We start from the raw sequence: 19,264 nt of genomic DNA on the forward strand, positions 1-19,264 counted from the left end.
TTATCACCTACAATGTGCTAGACACTGTCCTAGGTGTTAGGGAGGTAGAATTAGCCATAGTCCTTGTTCTTCTGAAGTTTATGGTCTAGTGGGGAAGAAAGACAAGTAAATCAGTGATTGGGATGGGGCACCTGAGTGGCTCAGTTGGTTAAGCATTAGACTCTTGATCTCAGCTCAGGTCTTGATCTCAGGGTCTTTTTTTTTTATATATAAAGATTTTATTTATTTGACAGAGAGGCAGTGAGAGAGGGAACACAAGCAGGGGGAGTGGGAGAGGGAGAAGCAGGCTCCCAGCAGAGGATCCCAATGTGGGACTCGATCCCAGAACGCTGGGATCATGACCTGAGCCGAAGGCAGACGCTTAACGACTGAGCCACCCAGGCGCCCCTGATCTCAGGGTCTTGATTTAAGCCTTGTGTTGCGCTCCGTGCTGGGCATGGAGCGTACTTTAAAAAAAAAAAAACCAAACAAGCCAAAACAAAACAAAAAACAGTGACTGGGATACAGTGTGATAAAGTGCTAATTTAAAGGTAGTCACTGAATTATATGGGAGCATAGCAGAGGGAAATTTAAATTACTTTATTAATCCTCAGAGCTACTCTGCATTTTTATCCCATTTTTACAAATAAGGAGACTGAAACCATTAGTTTAGTAACTAAGGCCATACAGCTACTAAATGACAGAACTGGTATAAGGATTAATGTGGGTCCATCTGATTCCACTGCCTCCGCCCTTCCTTTACATCTTCAAACAGCTCAAAAATGTCACTTTTTACCCAAAATAGGCTTTAAATTTCTACTTTCAGAAGTACTTTTACAGGGGCGCATGGGTGACTCAGTTGGTTAAGCATCTGCCTTCAGCTTGGGTCATGACTCCAAGGTCCTGGGATCCAGCCCCACAAAGCACTGCATGGGGCTCCCTGCTCAGCGGGAGCCTGCTTTTCCCTCTCCCTCTGCCCTTCCCACGGCCCCTGTTCATGTGCACACTCTCTCTCAAATAAATAAAATCTTTTTAAAAAAAGTAGTAGTTTTATAGAAAGGTCTAAGGTAAGGAATACACCTTACTAAATTTCAGATTTTCACCCACTTCTTACCAGTTTGAGGCCTTTTCTTATTTCTAGGTTAGATTGTTAATTGGCTTAAATAGCATTGAAGGGGCTTTTTGTCTTTTGAGGAATAAAGTGGCAAAATTCTGTTTCTTTGTTTTTATGTCAACATCTGAAAATGTTCACGTTTGTTTAAATAGGGGAAGCTGAGCCCAGAGCTACATATATACAGATTATCTTATCAAAATGTATGGACATAAAGCAATCTGAAGGAAATTCAAGACCACAGAACTTACTGACTGAAGCACATTGTACTGTTCCTAACAAGAGTAAGACTATTTGGAGAAAGACCTTGTTATTCTGCGACATCACGATGGAAACAGAAGAACACCGACAGCCGTGGAAGACAGCCTTTTACTCAGAATTACCTAAAGTGGTGAGAATTCAACCACAGAATTTTGGAGTGGTTGCTAATTATAAGGATGTCTATGTTTGTTTAGATTTTTTTCCCACAAAGAAAAGTAAATTTTATAGGTAGAGTTTGTAAATTTTGTAAACTTTAAAAGTTATGTAACTACATCCAGTAGGCAATTTACCTAGTGCAGATTACAAACATCAGGTACCTGGCAGGATGCTGTGAATCTAGTGGATACTTGAGAAGTTTTTACTGATTGTATTCTCTTGTTTTAGGAACTTCATGCCCATCTGAATGGATCCATTAGTTCTAAAACCATGAAGAAACTGATAGCCAAGAAGCCAGATCTTAAAATCCATGATCAGATGACTGTGATTAACAAGGGAAAAAAAAGAACTTTAGAAGAGTGAGTTTGGGGAGGTTGTGGACATACTTCTTTTTCTCTCTATGACTGTTTTGAGATTGTAAATAGTCTGTAAGAATCCAGATTTTAGTAATTAAAGGAATTGGGTAGCCATCTGGTGTGAAGAGTATACCTTGACATATAGCATTTTTTTCCACCTGTTAGACCGTTGACAGTATTTTTCATGATTTATGTTGTTTGTAAAGTTATACTGTATTAGAATATTCTTTAGACGCGAAAATGTAGGCTTATTGAATTTTCTCCCTGTTTGCTGCTATTAGCAGGGGGCGGGGGTGTGGCAAAGGAAAACTAGTATTTCCCCCTTAAAAGTAACATTTTGTTTTCAGTCATTTGATTATCCTTCCAGATCAGTGTAATTTTTGAAAAACCTATTCTATATAGTTTTTTATAATATATAACTAGTATTAGCCTAAAATATATTCATTGAATTTAGTGGGTTTGTCTTGAGTGACAAGTTTTTGATGACTAGAATATGTTCAAACTTTTCCTGTTGCAGATGTTTCCAGATGTTTCAGATTATTCATCAACTTACTAATAGCCCTGAAGATATTCTAATGGTGAGAAATGAAGAATTTTTAGAGTGGTTTAAAAATCATTAAGTAATTTATGCCTTTCTGGTATTGCACATCAAGAGTCAAATGAAAAATATTTTCCGCTTTTTTATGGCAGCTCTTTTCAAAACCAATGTAAGACATTTGCCAAGAGCTAATATCAAAAGACTACATTCATTGTAAAAGATCTGAGAAAAGAACCAAGATCAATGTATTCTGTTACACAGAGGATAAACTCTTGTCCTGTTTTCCATATATAACATATTATATTAAATATTTGACAGTAGATGGGCATTTCTTTGATAAGGCTTTATCTGCATTGCTTGAGATACTTTAACTGCCTGAGTGGACAGTGTAGAGAATGAAGTTCAAGAAGTACTTAGAGATTGAATGGTTAATCCCTAGTCCTTCCCTCTGGGGTTGAAGGACTAGAGGACACCCCTGTGTTCTCGTATCTGTTGCTCTGTGATACCAGACTCTGATATGGAAGACTGGCTTCTGTATCATCGTCTGACTAGGGTAACATTTTAAAATGTACTCTTTGTAGATGGAGAAAAACAGAATCCTATCGGTATTCTTAACCATTAGAAAAAAATGCAGAGTAAGAGGTACAGCCTTTGTTTCTCAAGAACTCACTTTTGACTGGTCAGGAAAGAATTTTCCTTCTTGCCTGAGACTGATCCTCATGATAAGTATTAAGTAAATCAGTCACCTTTTGGAGGAGAGTTAACTCGAAAAGTTTAGTTCAGCAAAAGTTGCCCAAGTGCCCACAGTGTTCTAGGCACTCCGCTAAAGCCTGGAAGATAGATGGACATGGTCCTTGCCCCCTGAGGAATTTATAGTTAGGTTAGAGAGACAGACCCCTAAGCAGATAAAACCAACATGATAAGGTAAGCTGTGTGTTAGAGATACACACAGGGATTTATAAGAACCCAAAGGAGGATTGTCTAATTAGCCACTCAGCAGGTACCACTGAATGCTGCTAGGATTGTCCCACTTTCTGTTGTTGATTGTAACAGAGCAAAACTGATGAAATCTTGGATTCTGAGAGCTTATCTAGGGCTACAATAATGCCATGCTCATTATTTTATTCATTTCAAAGTTGGTAAAAAGCTTTATTTAAATGAGGTAAGGGGCGTCTAGGTGGCTCAGCCAGTTAAGCGTCTGCCTTCCGACTCAGGTCATGATCCCAGGGTCCTGGGATTGAGACCTGCGTCAGCAGAAGTCCGCTTCTCCCTTTCCCTCTGCCCCTCCCCACTACTTGTGCTTTCTCTTTTGCTCTCTCTCAAATAAATAAACTATTAAAAATAAAATGAGGTAAGGAGGCGCCCCTGGGTGCTCGGCTCAGGTCAAGATCTTAGGGTCATGAAATTGAGCCCTGCCTTAGGCTCAGTGGGGAGTCCTCTGCTCCCTCTGCCCCTCCCCCAACTCTTGCACAATCACGCACTTGTGCACACCCTTGCGCACGCCTACGCACTCAGTCTCTCTCTTTCTCTCTCAAATAAATAAATCTTTTAAAAAATATAAAATGAGTTAAGGAATTACGATTCTGTGATTTGACTTAGTGGTACTAAAATGTGCAACTTTAGGTGGTTCAGAAGGATGACATTGAGAGTGATTATAATAACATTCACATACAATAAATGAACCCTGTGTGGAAGTTAGCCAAGAGATTGTTTGTTCATAAATGTGGGACCAAGAGTGTGTGGATCACTTAACAGTCTAGTTAAGATGACCTGGATGTAATCTCAAAGAGAAAGGATTGGAATGTGCTTGAGACAATTATATTAACTATTACATGTGCCAGACACTACATTCAAGACAACTTTCTGAGGCGGGTGTTTTTATTCCCTTTTTGCAGATGAAAAAACCCCTGAGGCTTAAATTGATTACATGTAACTTGTTCCATGTCACTCACAGAGAGAGTAAGTGGCAGAATTGAGGGGCGCCTAGGTGGCTCAGTCGTTAAGCGTCTGCCTTCGGCTCAGGGTGTGATCCCAGTGTTATGGGATCGAGCCCCGCCTCAGGCTCCCCCGCTGAAAGCCTGCTTCTTCCTCTCCCACTCCCCCTGCTTGTGTTCTCTCTCTCTCTCTCTCTCTGGCTGTCTCTCTCTGTGTCAAATAAATAAATAAAATCTTTAAAAAAAAAAAAAGTGGCAGAATTGACTATCTTTGGTTCCAGAGCCCATGCTCTTTCTCATTCAAGAGATGCAGTCTTACCATCCTTTGAATAAGCGGAAACTTAACTAATTGTGACGAACTCTAACTGAAGAAGGAGCTTGAATAAGAGTTGTCCTCAGTACCCGTTGCAGCATGGAGCAGAAAGGGCTGAATCTGGCAGACACACACGTGGACCCCAAGGAAGTGTATTGGACCTGTGTAGGGATGATTCCACAGGCCTCACTGTGGCCTAGATAAATTTTCCCATTGCTCTCATTCCACACTTGCCGACAGCCTTCTGTTGTTCTATTGGGTTTCACTGGTAGCTCAAGAAACCAGGAAAGAGGGTGCCTTGGATAGTAGCTATGGTCTCATCAGTCACTGAGGACTGCCACTTCATACCCTCACTTCACCCTCCTTGTCATTGCATACATAACAGATAGGCTTCTGCATTAGCCACATGTGAGCTGGGGTAGAGGGAATTGGCCTCTGTGTGTCTGCTCTGGAGCCAGTGACAAGATGCAGTTCCTCAGCCTGCATAGATGAGGCCCACACTCTGGTGGTAGCATTGGCACCAACATGGAATTTGGGGGGCAGCAGTGCCATGGGGTCCAGTGCCTGTGATGATGGTACAGAAGCTTCAGGGCCATGCCCGGTGGTGGAGGAAGCAGTGGTGTCTTGCTTGGTCCAAGAGTATCATCTGATTTTGAATGCTTTTGTCTTGTCCTGAGCTGTGTAGTCTCTGAGGCTGATTCTCCAGACCTCCTGGTAAATCTGAGTTCAGTATATTTATATTGTAATATTATAATAAATTCCTTTTTGGCTTTAATTAAACACGCGCACACACACACACACACACACACACACACACACAAGCACAACCAGATGAAGCCCAGATCTTGGATTACGATGAATCCACCAAAGTGTTAGGCACTGTCTACACAATCAGCCAGCCCTTGTTCCTTTGCCAGGACACTGCACTTGCCTGCACATGTGCATGTAGTCAAAACAGGTTAAGATTAGGGTACCAACTACAAGGACTAGCTAGAGCTGGTTGTCACAGCATTTCCAACCTGGTCCTTCTAGATTTGGTATTCTTTCTGGATTGATGGCAGAGAAGGAAAACATGCCTTCATCCTTTTGATATCATTTACCCTGGTCATTTAGTCATTTTTGGATTGTTGAAATTTGTGCTAATTAGATACCATTTTACTCATATTTATCACCCATTTTCTTTGCCAAAGAGAGATTTTTCTAAGTACTCCTAGGGAAAATTTCACCCTGCCTGAAGAAACTCTTGAAGAATACAACTTACTCATAAATAACTTGAATAGGAACTTTAAGCCATGACTTTAAATGGTACGTCAGTAATGTCTAATTGTTTTAGCCACTTATTTCCATACGTACCTCCCTAGTACCACACTACACACTCATAAGTACTTTTAGTTTTGCCTCATTTCTCTGTTTTATCAGCTGCCATGAGCACTAGGAAATGGAGAAATGGCTAAAATGAAAGAAGAGAAATAAAAAGTGTGTGTGATGTGCAGATTTGGATTTCATGTGAGAATGAGGGTTGTGATGGGAACTCTTGGAAGTGTTACAGTCTTATCACAGTCTCCAGCGGGGGGTAATGACAAAGCAGGTCACCTTAACCACATGAGAGACTTGCAACATTTTTTGCAAATCGAATTTCGTACGTGAAATAAAGCTGTAGCATTTGGCATTTTCGTTGGGACCCTTACACTAACATTATCAATATTGTGTTGGTTGCCTTAACTATCAGGTCACAAAAGATGTTATTAAAGAATTTGCAGATGATGGTGTCAAGTACCTGGAACTACGGAGCACACCCAGAAGAGAGAATGCCACAGGTAAATGCACTTTTTTCCTCTATGCTTTGATGATTCGTGTGTTTATGAGAATATGAAGCACTTTTACAGTGTTGTAGAGTCAGCAGTCCAAATCTTTTTTTTGTGTTTTTGTTTGTTTTTTTAACAGTCCAAATCTTCTGATGTACATTATTAATGAGTTGTTGAGTTAAAAAATCAGGTCAAGGGTTATCTGTTTAAGGGAAATTAAAAGGCCTGCAAAAATTTTGTTGGTTCTTGTGTATTTTTTTCACTCTGAGGAAAAATAATACTTGCTCCTTAGAGTTACGCTGTCTTAAACAGAGGCTGTTTCTTGCTCCTTACATCAAGGGCACTTGTGAGACAGTGTCACTGAGTAGATGCTGAGTCATGTTTTATGACAATACAGAAATTAAAGTTTTTCAGTCACTTCTCAGAGACTGATTTTAGGCCTGGATCTTAGGCCAGGATCAAGCGGTGCGGTGGTAAAACCTCTCTGGATGGAGATGAATGGATCTGGATGTGGTCTAGAGAAATTTCCTGAAACCCTCTTTTCGTAAGGGCAGCATGGAGAGATATTATGTAGTGTCATTGGGCCCCTCTTAGTCCTTTGTCTGTGACCTGAAAAGGCCCTGCCAGTTCATCTTGCACCCTGACATGTGCAGCCCAGTCATTCAGGGGATAAACTTTTTAAAACTACATAAAGTAAGTGTTGAAATGGGACAAGCAGAAGATTCTTTTTTTTTTTTTTTAAGATTTTATTTATTTATTCGACAGAGATAGAGACAGCCAGTGAGAGAGGGAACACAAGCAGGGGGAGTGGGAGAGGAAGAAGCAGGCTCAGAGCAGAGGAGCCTGATGTGGGGCTCGATCCCATAACGCCGGGATCACGCCCTGAGCCGAAGGCAGACGCTTAACCGCTGTGCCACCCAGGCGCCCCCAAGCAGAAGATTCTTATCTCACATTTTTAAATTGTAGGATCAGATCCAAATTACACTGGTGAGGATAGTAAAAGGGAAGGAGAGAAGAAACCTGCCACTTATTAGAGCTACTTTGCTCTTTGAATGGAGATTCCAAGAGGGACGCTAACCTGATGCGCAACAACAGGGGAAAGGTTAAATAAAGGTTAATGGAGTGTGAGGCAACCGTTAAAAATATTTGCAAAGATACTATAAAGACTTGGGTATAACACTCAATACAGGACTGTATTAAGTGACTGAACAGGATACATATGTACCTAGTAGCTTCTCATTTATTCAAAAAGATATGTATACTTAGAAAAACAGAGAGTGGTTATCTCTGAGTGGTGGGATTATAGGTTACTCATTTTTTTCTTTATAATTTTGTGTGTTATTGGAAATTTCCTGCCAAAAGTAAGCATTTTATTATTGGGTACGAGAATACTGTAGAGGAGGTTGTTCTGGAGACCCAAAACTGGAAGAACTGCTCTAGTGCCCTGGATGGAAACACTGAGCCTGGCCAGGATTGAAGAGGCAGGAACCCAAGAGGGGATTTTTTTTCTGGACCAGCAGGAAAACATTCTGCTAGTAAAGAGAAATGGTTTGTTTTTGTTTCTGTTTTTTTAGGGACAGGCATTAGAAAAGGGCTCTTCTTGTTTTGTTAGAACAGGCATTTTAGATTTTTATAGCAATTTGGGAGAATAGTTTTGTTTTTTAGTTTGTTTGTTTTTAACTAGGCTTCCCACTGAACACAGGGCTTGAACTCATGACCGCAAGATCAAGAATTGCACGCTCTACCAGCTGAGCCAGCCAGGCGCCCCTGTGAGAGTAGTTTTATGTCTGTTGAATCTAAGAATAATTTTTAAATGGGCTTATATTTTATGTCTTTTTTTCCATTTCTGCTTTCTAGTACTTCATTTTTAAAAAATTTATTAAAGCACTGTTAGCATTTATGAAAGTGTACCCATACGGCTATGTTTTACCTCGTCTTTAATCATGCCCTTGTCACAGCATAAAGTGAAAATGTGATTGTTCATAGAAGGATGTTAATGTTGAAGGATGAAATGGCAGATGATCTCTTTACCAATACTTTCTTTATGTCCTTTCCAGGAATGACTAAAAAGACTTATGTGGAATCTGTACTTGAGGGTATAAAACAGTCCAAACAAGAAAACATAGACATTGATGTTAGGTAAGAAGCATTGTACCTTAGTGGTCACCATTGAAAAAGCTAGAATGTGAAAATGTTATTATTTTGATCATGCATGTAATAGATTTTTATAAATCAAACAGTAACTGATGTTTATCTTAGAAAAATGGAGTCAAGAAATTTATTGCTTAAAGTTGAGAATGCTGTTCTGAATTTATTCATGTGACAATAAAATTCTGAGTACTGTTGCTCTAGAGAAGTACGGCTTCCCGTTGCTCTTCCCATTGTTGGCCCATTGTGGCCTATAAGGTCCCACATGATCTGGCTGCCTCTCTTACTTCAACAGCCTTACGTGGACCACTTGTCATTATTACACACTGGTTTGCTCTCTGTTCCTCAAATAGGCCAAGACTTTCCCACCTCAGCACCTTTGTACTGTTAGTTTTGCCTAGAACACACTTCCCGCCATATCCTTGCATGGCTGGCTTTTCATTATTGAGTTCTCAATTTGGCTATCACTTGCTCAGAGGGGCCTTCTTTGACCATGTTATCTAAAGTGTCCCCCCAAATCCTCTCGTAATCCTTTTTATTTCCTTTATGGCACTCTTCTTTAACAAGATCAGAAATTATTTTGTTTTATTTGTGCGTACATATCCTCTAGAGTGTAAATTCATGAGGCCAGGAACCTTGTCCTTTGTTAGTACTTAGAGCAGAGGTGACACATAATCAGGTCTCAATAAGTCCTTGGAGGAAGAAAGCTACCTATATAGTTCCTGGCTATAAAATCTCTCCAAATTAAGCTTAACTAGACTAATACCCACACCGCTCCCCAAAAAAAGCAGGCAAAAGACAAAAAGAAAATTCAGAAATGAAGACCAACAAATGACCAATAAGTGTATAGGGAACTATTTAATCTCACTAATCAGATAATTTTATTTTCTTTAAAGATTTATTTGAGAGAGAAAGTGTGCAGGAGGTGGGGGAGGGTCAGAGGGAAAGGAAGAGAGAGAATCTCAAGCAGACTCCCCGCTGAGCATGGAGCCTGATGTGGGGCTTGATCTCACAACCCTGAGATCATGACCTGAGCCGAAATCAAGAGTTGGATGCTTGGGGCACCTGGGTGGCTCAGTCATTAAGCGTCTGCCTTCGGCCCAGGGCGTGATCCCAGGGTCCTGGGATCAAGCCCTGCATTGGGCTCCCTGCTCTGCTGGGAGCCTGCTTCTTCCTCTCCCACTCCCCCTGCTTGTGATCCCTCTCTCTCTGGCTGTCTCTCTCTCTGTGTCAAATAAATAAATAAAATCTTAAAAAAAAAAAAAAGTTGGATGCTCAACTGACTGAGCCACCCAGGCACCCCAATCAGATAATTTTAAAAAGAAATATTATGATGCCATTTCAGTAGTCCCCCCAAAACAGGGTAATAACCACTGTTTGTGAACTTACACATTGCTAGTAAGTATGTGTAATAAATAAAACCCCTTTAAAAAGCAGTATGTATTAAGATGTATAAAAATGTTTCCTTCTGACCCAGCACTCCACTTCTAGAAATGTATCCTAAAGAAATAAATTGATTTTTTGTAAGATTCTTTATTGTAGTGTTATTTGTTTATTTATTTTAAAGATTTTATTTGAGAGAGAGAATGTGAGAGAGAGAGCATGAGCAAAAGGGAAAGACAGAGGGAGAAGCAGACTCCCTGCTGAGCAGGGAGCCCAGCACTGGGCCAGTCCCTGGACCCCGGGATCATGACCAGAGCCCAAGGCAGATGCTTAACCGACTGAGCCACGCGGGCGTCCCTGTAGTGTTATTTATAACAAAAAGTGGAAAACATCCTAAAATATTTAGCAGAGGACAGTTACATTATGTTATGTTCATATGATTTATATTGTTTTCTAACATTATTTAATGGCAGGAGAAATCATTTAAAAAAAAAAGACTGCATTTACATATAGTTGATCCAAATTTTGTAAATAAATAAATGTTGGAGGAATTTCATTTGTGTGTAAAAAAATAGATAAATTAATAAATGCTGGAGGAAAATTATGCAATATTAACAGGGGTTCTCTGGGTATTAGATGCCTTGTAGAATTCCAGCTAACATGAAGAATAAATTTGTATCAGCTATTGGATACGTGTTTGAATTAGAATATTACCAGTTTTTTAACACTCAATGAAATAATGGATCTAAGTCTCCTGATGAGAGAACACACCACCACTTATGAAATACTCTTGCTAAAAAATTGAGTCTGATCAAGCCTCTAGACTAGATCCAATTTTCGATTTATAGGCAATATAAGAGACAGGAGAAACAGGTTAACAACAGGAATTCACTCAGCAAAACGCACATTGTAGGAAACTTTATAGAACAAAGAATGTGGTTTCTTTAAATTCAAGAAATAAATTCAAGAAAAGTGGTGAGGGTTTGTGGAGAAGGGGTAAGGTGGGGCATGGAGGGAGTGCCTCTAGATTAAAAGAGACTTGGGATGCATTGACCAACACAATGTGTGGACTTTAGCTGAATTCCAAATCAAACTAAAAAACAAATGTAAGAATTAAAAAAAAACGAAACATTTAAGAATTTGAACACTAACTAGATGTTTGGTGCTATCTAGGAATTTATGTCTTTCCCTCTGGCAAAGTAAGCTGTCCTGTCAGGATATATTTCTACTAAGTAATTTTTACATGTAGCTTGCCATACCTTTCTGGCCATACTCAGAATTGTCTTTTTCATCCTCACTGTATTTGTTTTCAGCTGTGTTTTTCTTATATTAAAGGTATTTGATAGCAATCGACAGAAGAGGTGGCCCTTCAGTAGCCAAGGAGACCGTTAAACTTGCTGAAGAGTTCTTTCTCTCTACTGACAATACAGTTCTTGGCCTTGACCTCAGTGGAGACCCTACTGTAAGCCATTTTTCCTAAATACATTTTATTTCTGAAAAGTAGAATCAGCTTGGGGCTAAGGATTAGCTTGGGGCATCCTGCGTTCTCCAGAGGTCTAGCAGACTCTCCCAGTAGATGAAGCCCTATTCTTAAATAAAATCTTAAAAAAAAAAAAAAAATAGGCAGGGCGTGGCACCTAGGTGGTTCAGTCAGTTAAGCATCTGCCTTCAGCTCAGGTCATGATCTCAGGGTCCTAGGATCAAGCCCCACGTTGTGGCTCCCTGCTCAGGAGGGAGTCTGCTTCTCCCTCTCCCCCTGCTCGTCTCTCTCTTCCTCTCTCTCAAATAAATAAAATCTTAAAAAAAAAAAAAGACCTATTCTTTTTGTATGTCAAAAAGAAAGAAAAGAAAAGAAAAGAATAGAAAAGAAAAGAAAAGAAAAGAAAAGAAAAGAAAAGAAAAGAATGGATGACCAGAATGTCCACAGCAGCTGTTCTCAACCAGGATTCTGTGAAAGAATTAAGCCCTCCAAAAAAGAATAAGATTTGAATGAGAGGAGAAAAATTAATTCATTACATACAGTGCCTGTCTAATAAATAATATTTAATTATGGCTAGACCTTAATTATCTCATAGAACCCCCAATTAAGATAGGCTGGCCTAGAGCTTCGTGAATGTCAGATTCAAGCACAGTATCTCACTTGTGTCACTATTGACATTTTGGGCCAATAATTCTTTGTCCTGGGAGGATGTCCTGTGTATTGCAGGATGTTTAGTAGCATTCCTGTCTTCTTTACCTACTAGATACTAGTAGCACCCTTTTAGTTGTGACAACCAAAAATGTTTCCAGATACTGCCAAGTGTCCCTTTGGGGGGTGGTGTAATTGCCCCTGGTTGAAAACCACTGGATTTAGAGAGTCCCACGAAACTGGTTCTTATGGTTTTGTTTAAACCTAGACTATTGTGCTTTTCTTTCATCCACTTGGGTAGAAGCTTTCTTTGCTGTAATCATACAGGTTCCTGAATCAGGTGAGTTCTCCTCCTTAGCACTAGATATCTAGATTTCCTTACAGAAATAAAATTTGGTGACCTCTATATCTAGCATGGCTGAATGACCTCAGGTTCACTGAAACGTGACTTAACATTCATGAGGGTAGGGATTGTGTCTTTACCAACTTTATATTCTCTAAAGTGTCTAGCACATTGTAGGTGCTTTACAAATGAAATTTTCAAATGAATCGATCTGCCATTTTTTCCCTTGCCATCAGTTTGCCTAGAATTCTCATGCATCTTCATTTTAACTTTTATCTTCAAGGTAGGAAAAGCGAAAGACTTCTTGGAACCTCTTTTAGAAGCTAAAAAAGCAGGCCTGAAGTTGGCATTGCATCTTTCAGAGGTAAATAATATTGTAAAATTAGGCTGGAGAAGATAGATTACAGTGAAAATAATAATCATTTATAAATGGCTAAAAGTAAACCCGGAGGTAAAAAAAAAAAAAGTAGAAGAGGAGGAAAATAGAAATGTTTTTAAATGTAAATTATAATGATAAAGGTATGACTTGCTTTAGCCCCTTTTGTTACTGTTTTTGTTTTTGTCATTCCTGAGGGTGGCTGTTGACTCACACTACCACTGTGTCCTTAAAACAGCTGTTGACATCTTACTAGAGAAAATGCCTACGTTTTCATCATCAGTCTTGTCATTGGCAAGCTGACACCGAGAAAAGCACCAGTGCATCTCACTTGTCCTCATAGGGTAAGGGACCTGAGTGTATCACATGCACTGGCGAGAAAGGAAGTAGCTCATCATTATTTTTTAAGGCTCATCAGAAGATCGGGTGCCCCTCATTGGGCCCCAGCTCCTTGGCAACATGAGCACAATGACAGATAATGTACAAATAAAGGCTGGAGAACAGTCACTTTCTTAAGCACATCACTGTGAGGCAAACAAGGGGTCAGCTACACTTTCCCCTATTTTACAGTTGGATTTACTTTATACCTCAGTATTTCTACCTTTTTCTTTCCTTTCCTTTCCTTTCCTTTTTTTCTTTTTGACATACAAAAAGCTATACATGATTAATGTATACCGCTTGATGAGTCTGGAATTTATTGTCTCAAGTGCAGGAAATAATACTTAGGCTACTTACCTCACAGGGTTATTTGTGAATATTAAATGCAGTAATGTATAAAGGTTGAATAGCATCATGATTTAAAGATTAAGGAAAAAATTGGAATTTCTTGTCAATACTGATGTTTTTCATGTGTATAAGCAGAGTCAGTAATCTGGTGGCAGAACTTAAAATCTAGGATCTATGTTTGCACATTCTGATCAAAAAGATCTTTCGGGGCGCCTGGGTGGCGTAGTCGTTAGGCGTCTGCCTTCGGCTCAGGGCGTGATCCCAGTGTTCTGGGATCGAGCCCCACATCAGGCTTCTCCGCTAGGAGCCTGCTTCTTCCTCTCCCACTCGCCCTGCTTGTGTTCCCTCTCTCGCTGGCTGTCTCTGTCAAATAAATAAATAAAATCTTTAAAAAAAAAAAAAAGATCTTTCACTCATAGGACATTCTCTTGCTAACCTAACTGATGTCTGACTGAAGCTCTTGGTCAATGAAATGGAACAGTCAACATGTGTTACTGTGACCAGTTATCTGTGGTCCTTGTGCACAGCATCAGATCAGAACCCTTTCTTTACCTTAATCTCTGTTGCTTTTCTTTTTCTTTTGTCTATTTGTTTTTAAAATTTTTAATTTTCTTTATTCTGTTGCTTTTCTTGTTTGATCTGTTAAATACAAAACATTTCATTTCAACGTGTTACGGTCATTTGCCTTGTAGGCTATCTAGTAGATAAAGAGTACAGCTAGACCTTTTCAGGGTAGTTGTGGTATGTACGCAGTTGGCCGTGTCAAAATAAAACATGAATGCGATGCCTGGGTGGCTCAGTTGGTTAGGTGTCCGACTCTTGATTTCCACTCAGGTCATGATCTCAGGGTTGTGAGATCAAGCCCTGTGTGGGTTCTGCGTGGAGTCTGCTTGAGTTTCTCTCCTCCTTGTGTCCCTCCCCCCATCCCACTCACACTCGTTCTCTCTCTCTCTCTCTCTCTCTCAAATAAATAAATAAAATCCTTAAAAAAAAAATAAATAAAAAATAAAATAAAACATGAGCACACTGCACAGACAATCTGGGCCCTGGAGTCAGATATAGCTCTATGACCTTACACAACTTTTTAAAAAAAAAATAGAACCACAGGGGCGCCTGGGTGGCACAGCGGTTAAGTGTCTGCCTTTGGCTCAGGGCGTGATCCTGGCATTCTGGGATCGAGCCCCACATCAGGCTCCTCCGCTGTGAGCCTGCTTCTTCCTCTCCCACTCCTCCTGCTTGTGCTCCCTCTCTCGCTGGCTGTCTCTATCTCTGTCGAATAAATACATAAAATCTTAAAAAAAAAAAAAATAGAACCACAAAAGTTAGGTAGGTATATCTGAAGAAATTCCAAGTGTAGAGAAGTGTAATGTAGAAGGAAAAAAAGAAAAGGGAAAGAAATTTGGTCTCTTTCTCATTTCATTTCTGCTCCCGAGTTGATCCTGTTACTTTTTCTGAACTTTAATTTTTTTACCTTAACTTTGTAAGATACTTGTGAGGTTTAAAGGAGAATTTATGTGAAAAGGCACAAAGCAGGTCTAAAAGTGTTTATTATTATTACTCTTATTAACTATAATTATTATCATCATTGAAATGAATCTAGGAGAATATTGGGAAATGAATGGGAAAATAAAGGCAAAGAAGACAGCTGGGAAAGTATAGGTAGTTCAGCTTCCCAAATGTCTCCATTATCTTCTCTGAGGGACAAAGTGGCTGGCTACAGAAATAAGTACCTTTAAGAACCGCTGAAAGGGGTTATTAATGCCGTCTCTCCCCCTTTTTTTTTTGAGATTCCAAACCAAAACAAAGAAACACAAATACTTCTGGATCTGCTTCCTGACAGAATTGGGCATGGGACATTTCTCAACTCCTCTGAGGGAGGATCCCTGGCTCTGGTAGACTTCGTGAGGCAACACCAGATACCACTGGGTAAGGCTTAGGGCTTCACATCCTCCAGATAAGACTCTACGTTTGTCCCCAGCCACCAGGTTGCAACCCATATGTGCAGAAGTACTGTTCTAAATATATGTGTCAGGGACACCTGGGTGGCTCAGTTGGTTAAGCTCAGCGGGGAGCCTGCTTCTCCCTCTGCCTGCCGCTCCTCCTGCTTGTTCTCTCTCTCTCTCTGTGGCATATAAATAAATAAAATCTTTAAAAAACAAAAAATATATAAATGTCACTTAGAAATTAAAAGTTGCTTGGTGCATGTGCCTCCTGAGCCTTATTTAAGTAACAGAAAGTTTTAGCTTCCTTTAGAATATAAGCTCCATGAAAGCAGGCCCCTTGTCTGTCTTGTTCACTGCTACATTGCCCAGTTCTCGGAACTCAGTAATTATTATTTTGAAGGAATAAGAGTCATCTAGTATTTTAAAATGACTTTAACCAAATTAATATGTGTTATGAAAATGTGTGACATTTATTTTAAAATTAAGAATTACGGAAGATTCCAAAACATATTTTTGTATGTGTATTGACTGTTACACACTTGTCTATATATGTGTCCCTGAAGCTGCTTTTATGTAACAACAAATATTTATGAAGTGCCTATTCTGTTTCAGTCACTGTTCAAATTGCTAGGAATAGCGCAGTAAACAAAACAGGCAGGGTTTCTTTCTCAAGGAATTTATATTCTAGCATAGGTAAGAGAGACATTAAACGGTTACACAAAAAAATGTCAGTGTTATGTTCTTTGAAGAAAATGAAACAGTTTGATATAATAGTGATGAGATAACCACTTTCAATTGGATGGTCAGGGAAGGCCTTCTCTGGAGGCAAAAAAGTAGTTGGCTGAAAACCATTTTACTGAATGATCAATTTGCTAAATTTACAATTTTATCAGTTTGTAAAAACACTTGTATGTGGCTGTGTGTTTTTTAATTACTTAGAGTTTTCAACAATTCATAATGAGATTTTTTTTCTTTTAAGAAGGACATTTTTAAACATCCACAGAAGTTGAGAAAATAGAAACCACTTGCATAGCGATCTTAGTGTGGTGGCCCAGCTCTGCACCCAGCAGTGTGAGGGGGCCAGGCTGCCATCCCTTGGACTGAGTGGCCATATGTTGAGGCTGCCTTATCATACTGAGCAGACACCATCAACCAAGTCAGTGAAGTATTTCTGCTCTGGCTGGGGAGCTCAATATAGTGTGTCAAGGCAGGAATTTGTTAATAATAGAAGTCATTCTTAAGAAGGACTTACTTGCAGCAGACAGTGAATGGATGGTTGTCTGAGTAAAGGAGTTTAGGGGTTTTCTTTAAGTCCATTCCTGCTCGTGGCTTTTTATAATACCGTAGCCCTCAGGCAGTGCTATCATTTTGTTTTAGTCTCCACTATAAGACCAGGAAGAAGTACAGCAACCCTTCCAAAATTCCTTCATGATTCTTCCCTGCTTTCTCCACAGTGACTGGCTCACAGCATTTCTCTTTCCTCTCCATTTTGGATAAAATAAAGCACATCACTGTGAAGGGGATATTAATTCCCTGCCTGGTATATTTGCTGCCAAAAGTTACAGCACACTAATTGAACTACAAATTTTCACACGTAAGGTCAATTCTGTAAAGTAATGAATTATTGAAAATTAGCATACCTTGGAAAAATTTCTCATATATCTACTTGGTGAACACTGATGAATGAGTCTACTAATCTGCTTTTAATAAGAGACTTTTTCCTTTCATCTAGAACTCTGTTTGACCTCAAACATCAAAAGTCAGACAGTTCCATCTTACGACCAGCATCATTTCGGATTCTGGTACAGCATCGCCCATCCGTCTGTGATCTGTGTAAGGTGTTTTGTATGAAGTATTTTGCTCCTTTTTCGTCCCATTGTTGCATCAGGATAGACATTCACTGCTAGCGGACTGCCTCGCATCCCTCAGGGTGCTGTCCAAGTAGAGGAGTGAGAGAGGATCAGGGCATGAGAGGCTACAGAGGGCCAAGGTGACTCAGGTTTGGCTCTATGGGTAAAGGTCCTGTTGGTGCCCAGAGGACATTAAAAAAAAACACTGATGCCCAAGTATCCAGCCCTTGAGAATCTGTCTCATTTGATCTGGGGTGAGTCCTGTACACAGATACATTTTAAAAGCTTCCTAGTGATTTTAATATGGAGCCATGGTTGAGAGCCACTGCCCTGGTGTTTTTGGTTTTTGTTTTAAAAAGGATAAACAGGACTATTTAGTTATAGATATGCCTGGATGCATATATAGACCTGTTTAGACTCTTAAAAGAAGCATGGTAAATAGGAAAATAGACTAAACATAAGTTACTGTTTTTTAAAAAATCATTTCCTTGTTCATTTTAAACTTTAGTTCTTGTTTTTTGGGGTTTTTTTGTCTTGTGTTTTTTTTGACAGACCGATGATAAGGGTGTTTTTGCAACACACCTTTCTCAAGAGTACCAGCTGGCAGCTGAAACATTCAATTTGACCCAGTCTCAGGTGTGGGATCTGGCTTATGAATCCATCGACTACATCTTTGCTTCTGACAGCACCAAGTCTGAACTGAGGAGGAAGTGGAATCATCTGAAACCCAAAGTGTTACATTTTTAAGCTGCAATGAGGTGAACTACTTTTGAGTGTGTGTTGCAACCAAGATCTTCCTGCCATATCCCGCTTAGTAAACTGTCCACTCCCTCTGAAGCACAGCCAGGTGCCACGGTCTCCATCACCAGCACCTTATTCATGGCTGCTGCCCAGTAAATGTTTTAAACTGACTGGCAGGCTCTGAGGTCTTACAGAGCTTACCTTACCTTACAGAGCTTACTTTCTTGCTGTGTACTGGAAGGGACTTGAAAGTGGCTGCTAACTAAACTCCCCGTTCCACCATAGATTTGACTTAACAGTCCCTCTCCATTAGTGATCATAAAACTCCAGGAAAATCAAAGGAGTTTCTCCTGAGGAAGAGTTTTGGAATAACTAGTCTAAAGATGAGGAGAGTGAAAACAGATTGCCACCAAAACCTTGTACCTTGTGACAACAGTGCTCTGTGTTTTGTTTTGCTTGTTTTACTCAAACTCCCTTAAGTATTCCCCAAAACTGTTGACTCCAGGCTATACTGCATACGATGGATTTTTGTGAATACCCAGTAGTCAGAGTTAATCTACTTTGGATGACCCTAGTGACAGATAAAGCTAGCTTCTGAGATCTGGCTTTGCCCCTCTCATGATTGATCCCCCTGGAATCAAGGTGGTGGGTGTTTTTAAATGTTCCTACCTTACCCTTCTGTTATTTTGACCATAATGTAGCTATACCAGCCAGACACTTCTGGAGGTCTAAGGTACTTTAGGCTTCTATTTCCTTTCATCGACTTCCAGTTGTTCCAAAGTTTTGTTTCTGAAAGAGCACCATGGTGGATATAGGGTAATTTAAACTCCTAACTAAAATATCTCCATATAACATGTTACTTTAAGCACCATATCAGAGAATATATACCATTTTATATGTCTAAACTTTGATATGCATCTCACTGGATTGTTAAGTGTATAGGAGTAAAGTTTTTCATTTCAGATTTTGAATCGAAGAATGGAAGAATTGATTGCTCCTATCTCAGCTTCCCTTTCCTACCTGGTCACCATAAAAATAGTTCTGTACAAAGTTGTTAAGACTCAGACTCCATATTCTGATTATATTAAAAAAGGAATGGCAGCAACACAAAGAAAACATATAAATGTTATTAAGTTCTGTAGCAATGGCCATAGCAAGCAAAAAAAGAAAGAA

At 39.7% G+C, this 19,264-nt stretch overlaps 1 protein-coding gene across 2 annotated transcripts; it reads left to right on the forward strand.

The window, feature by feature from the left end:
- Window positions 1–1,295: 1,295 nt before the first annotated feature.
- Window positions 1,296–19,144, forward strand: MAPDA (N6-Methyl-AMP deaminase). 2 transcript variants are annotated; one of them, XM_045771879.2, is made up of 11 exons: window positions 1,296–1,481; window positions 1,736–1,866; window positions 2,381–2,441; window positions 6,378–6,465; window positions 8,511–8,592; window positions 11,320–11,446; window positions 12,739–12,819; window positions 15,345–15,483; window positions 17,233–17,333; window positions 17,903–18,108; window positions 19,055–19,144. In XM_045771879.2, exons 1-10 carry the CDS (start codon window positions 1,296–1,298, stop codon window positions 18,095–18,097), a joined length of 1,191 nt encoding a protein of 396 aa, XP_045627835.2. In that variant the 3' UTR covers window positions 18,098–18,108; window positions 19,055–19,144. The 2 variants fall into 2 exon arrangements, with proteins under 2 accessions (XP_045627835.2, XP_045627823.2); XM_045771867.2 differs by having other exon boundaries at window positions 17,903–19,144.
- The last annotated feature ends 120 nt before the right edge of the window (window positions 19,145–19,264 follow it).

This window comes from Ursus americanus, chromosome 36, assembly GCF_024610735.1.
Source record: "Ursus americanus isolate L20-20 chromosome 36, mUrsAme1.1.p, whole genome shotgun sequence".
NCBI lineage: Eukaryota > Metazoa > Chordata > Mammalia > Carnivora > Ursidae > Ursus > Ursus americanus.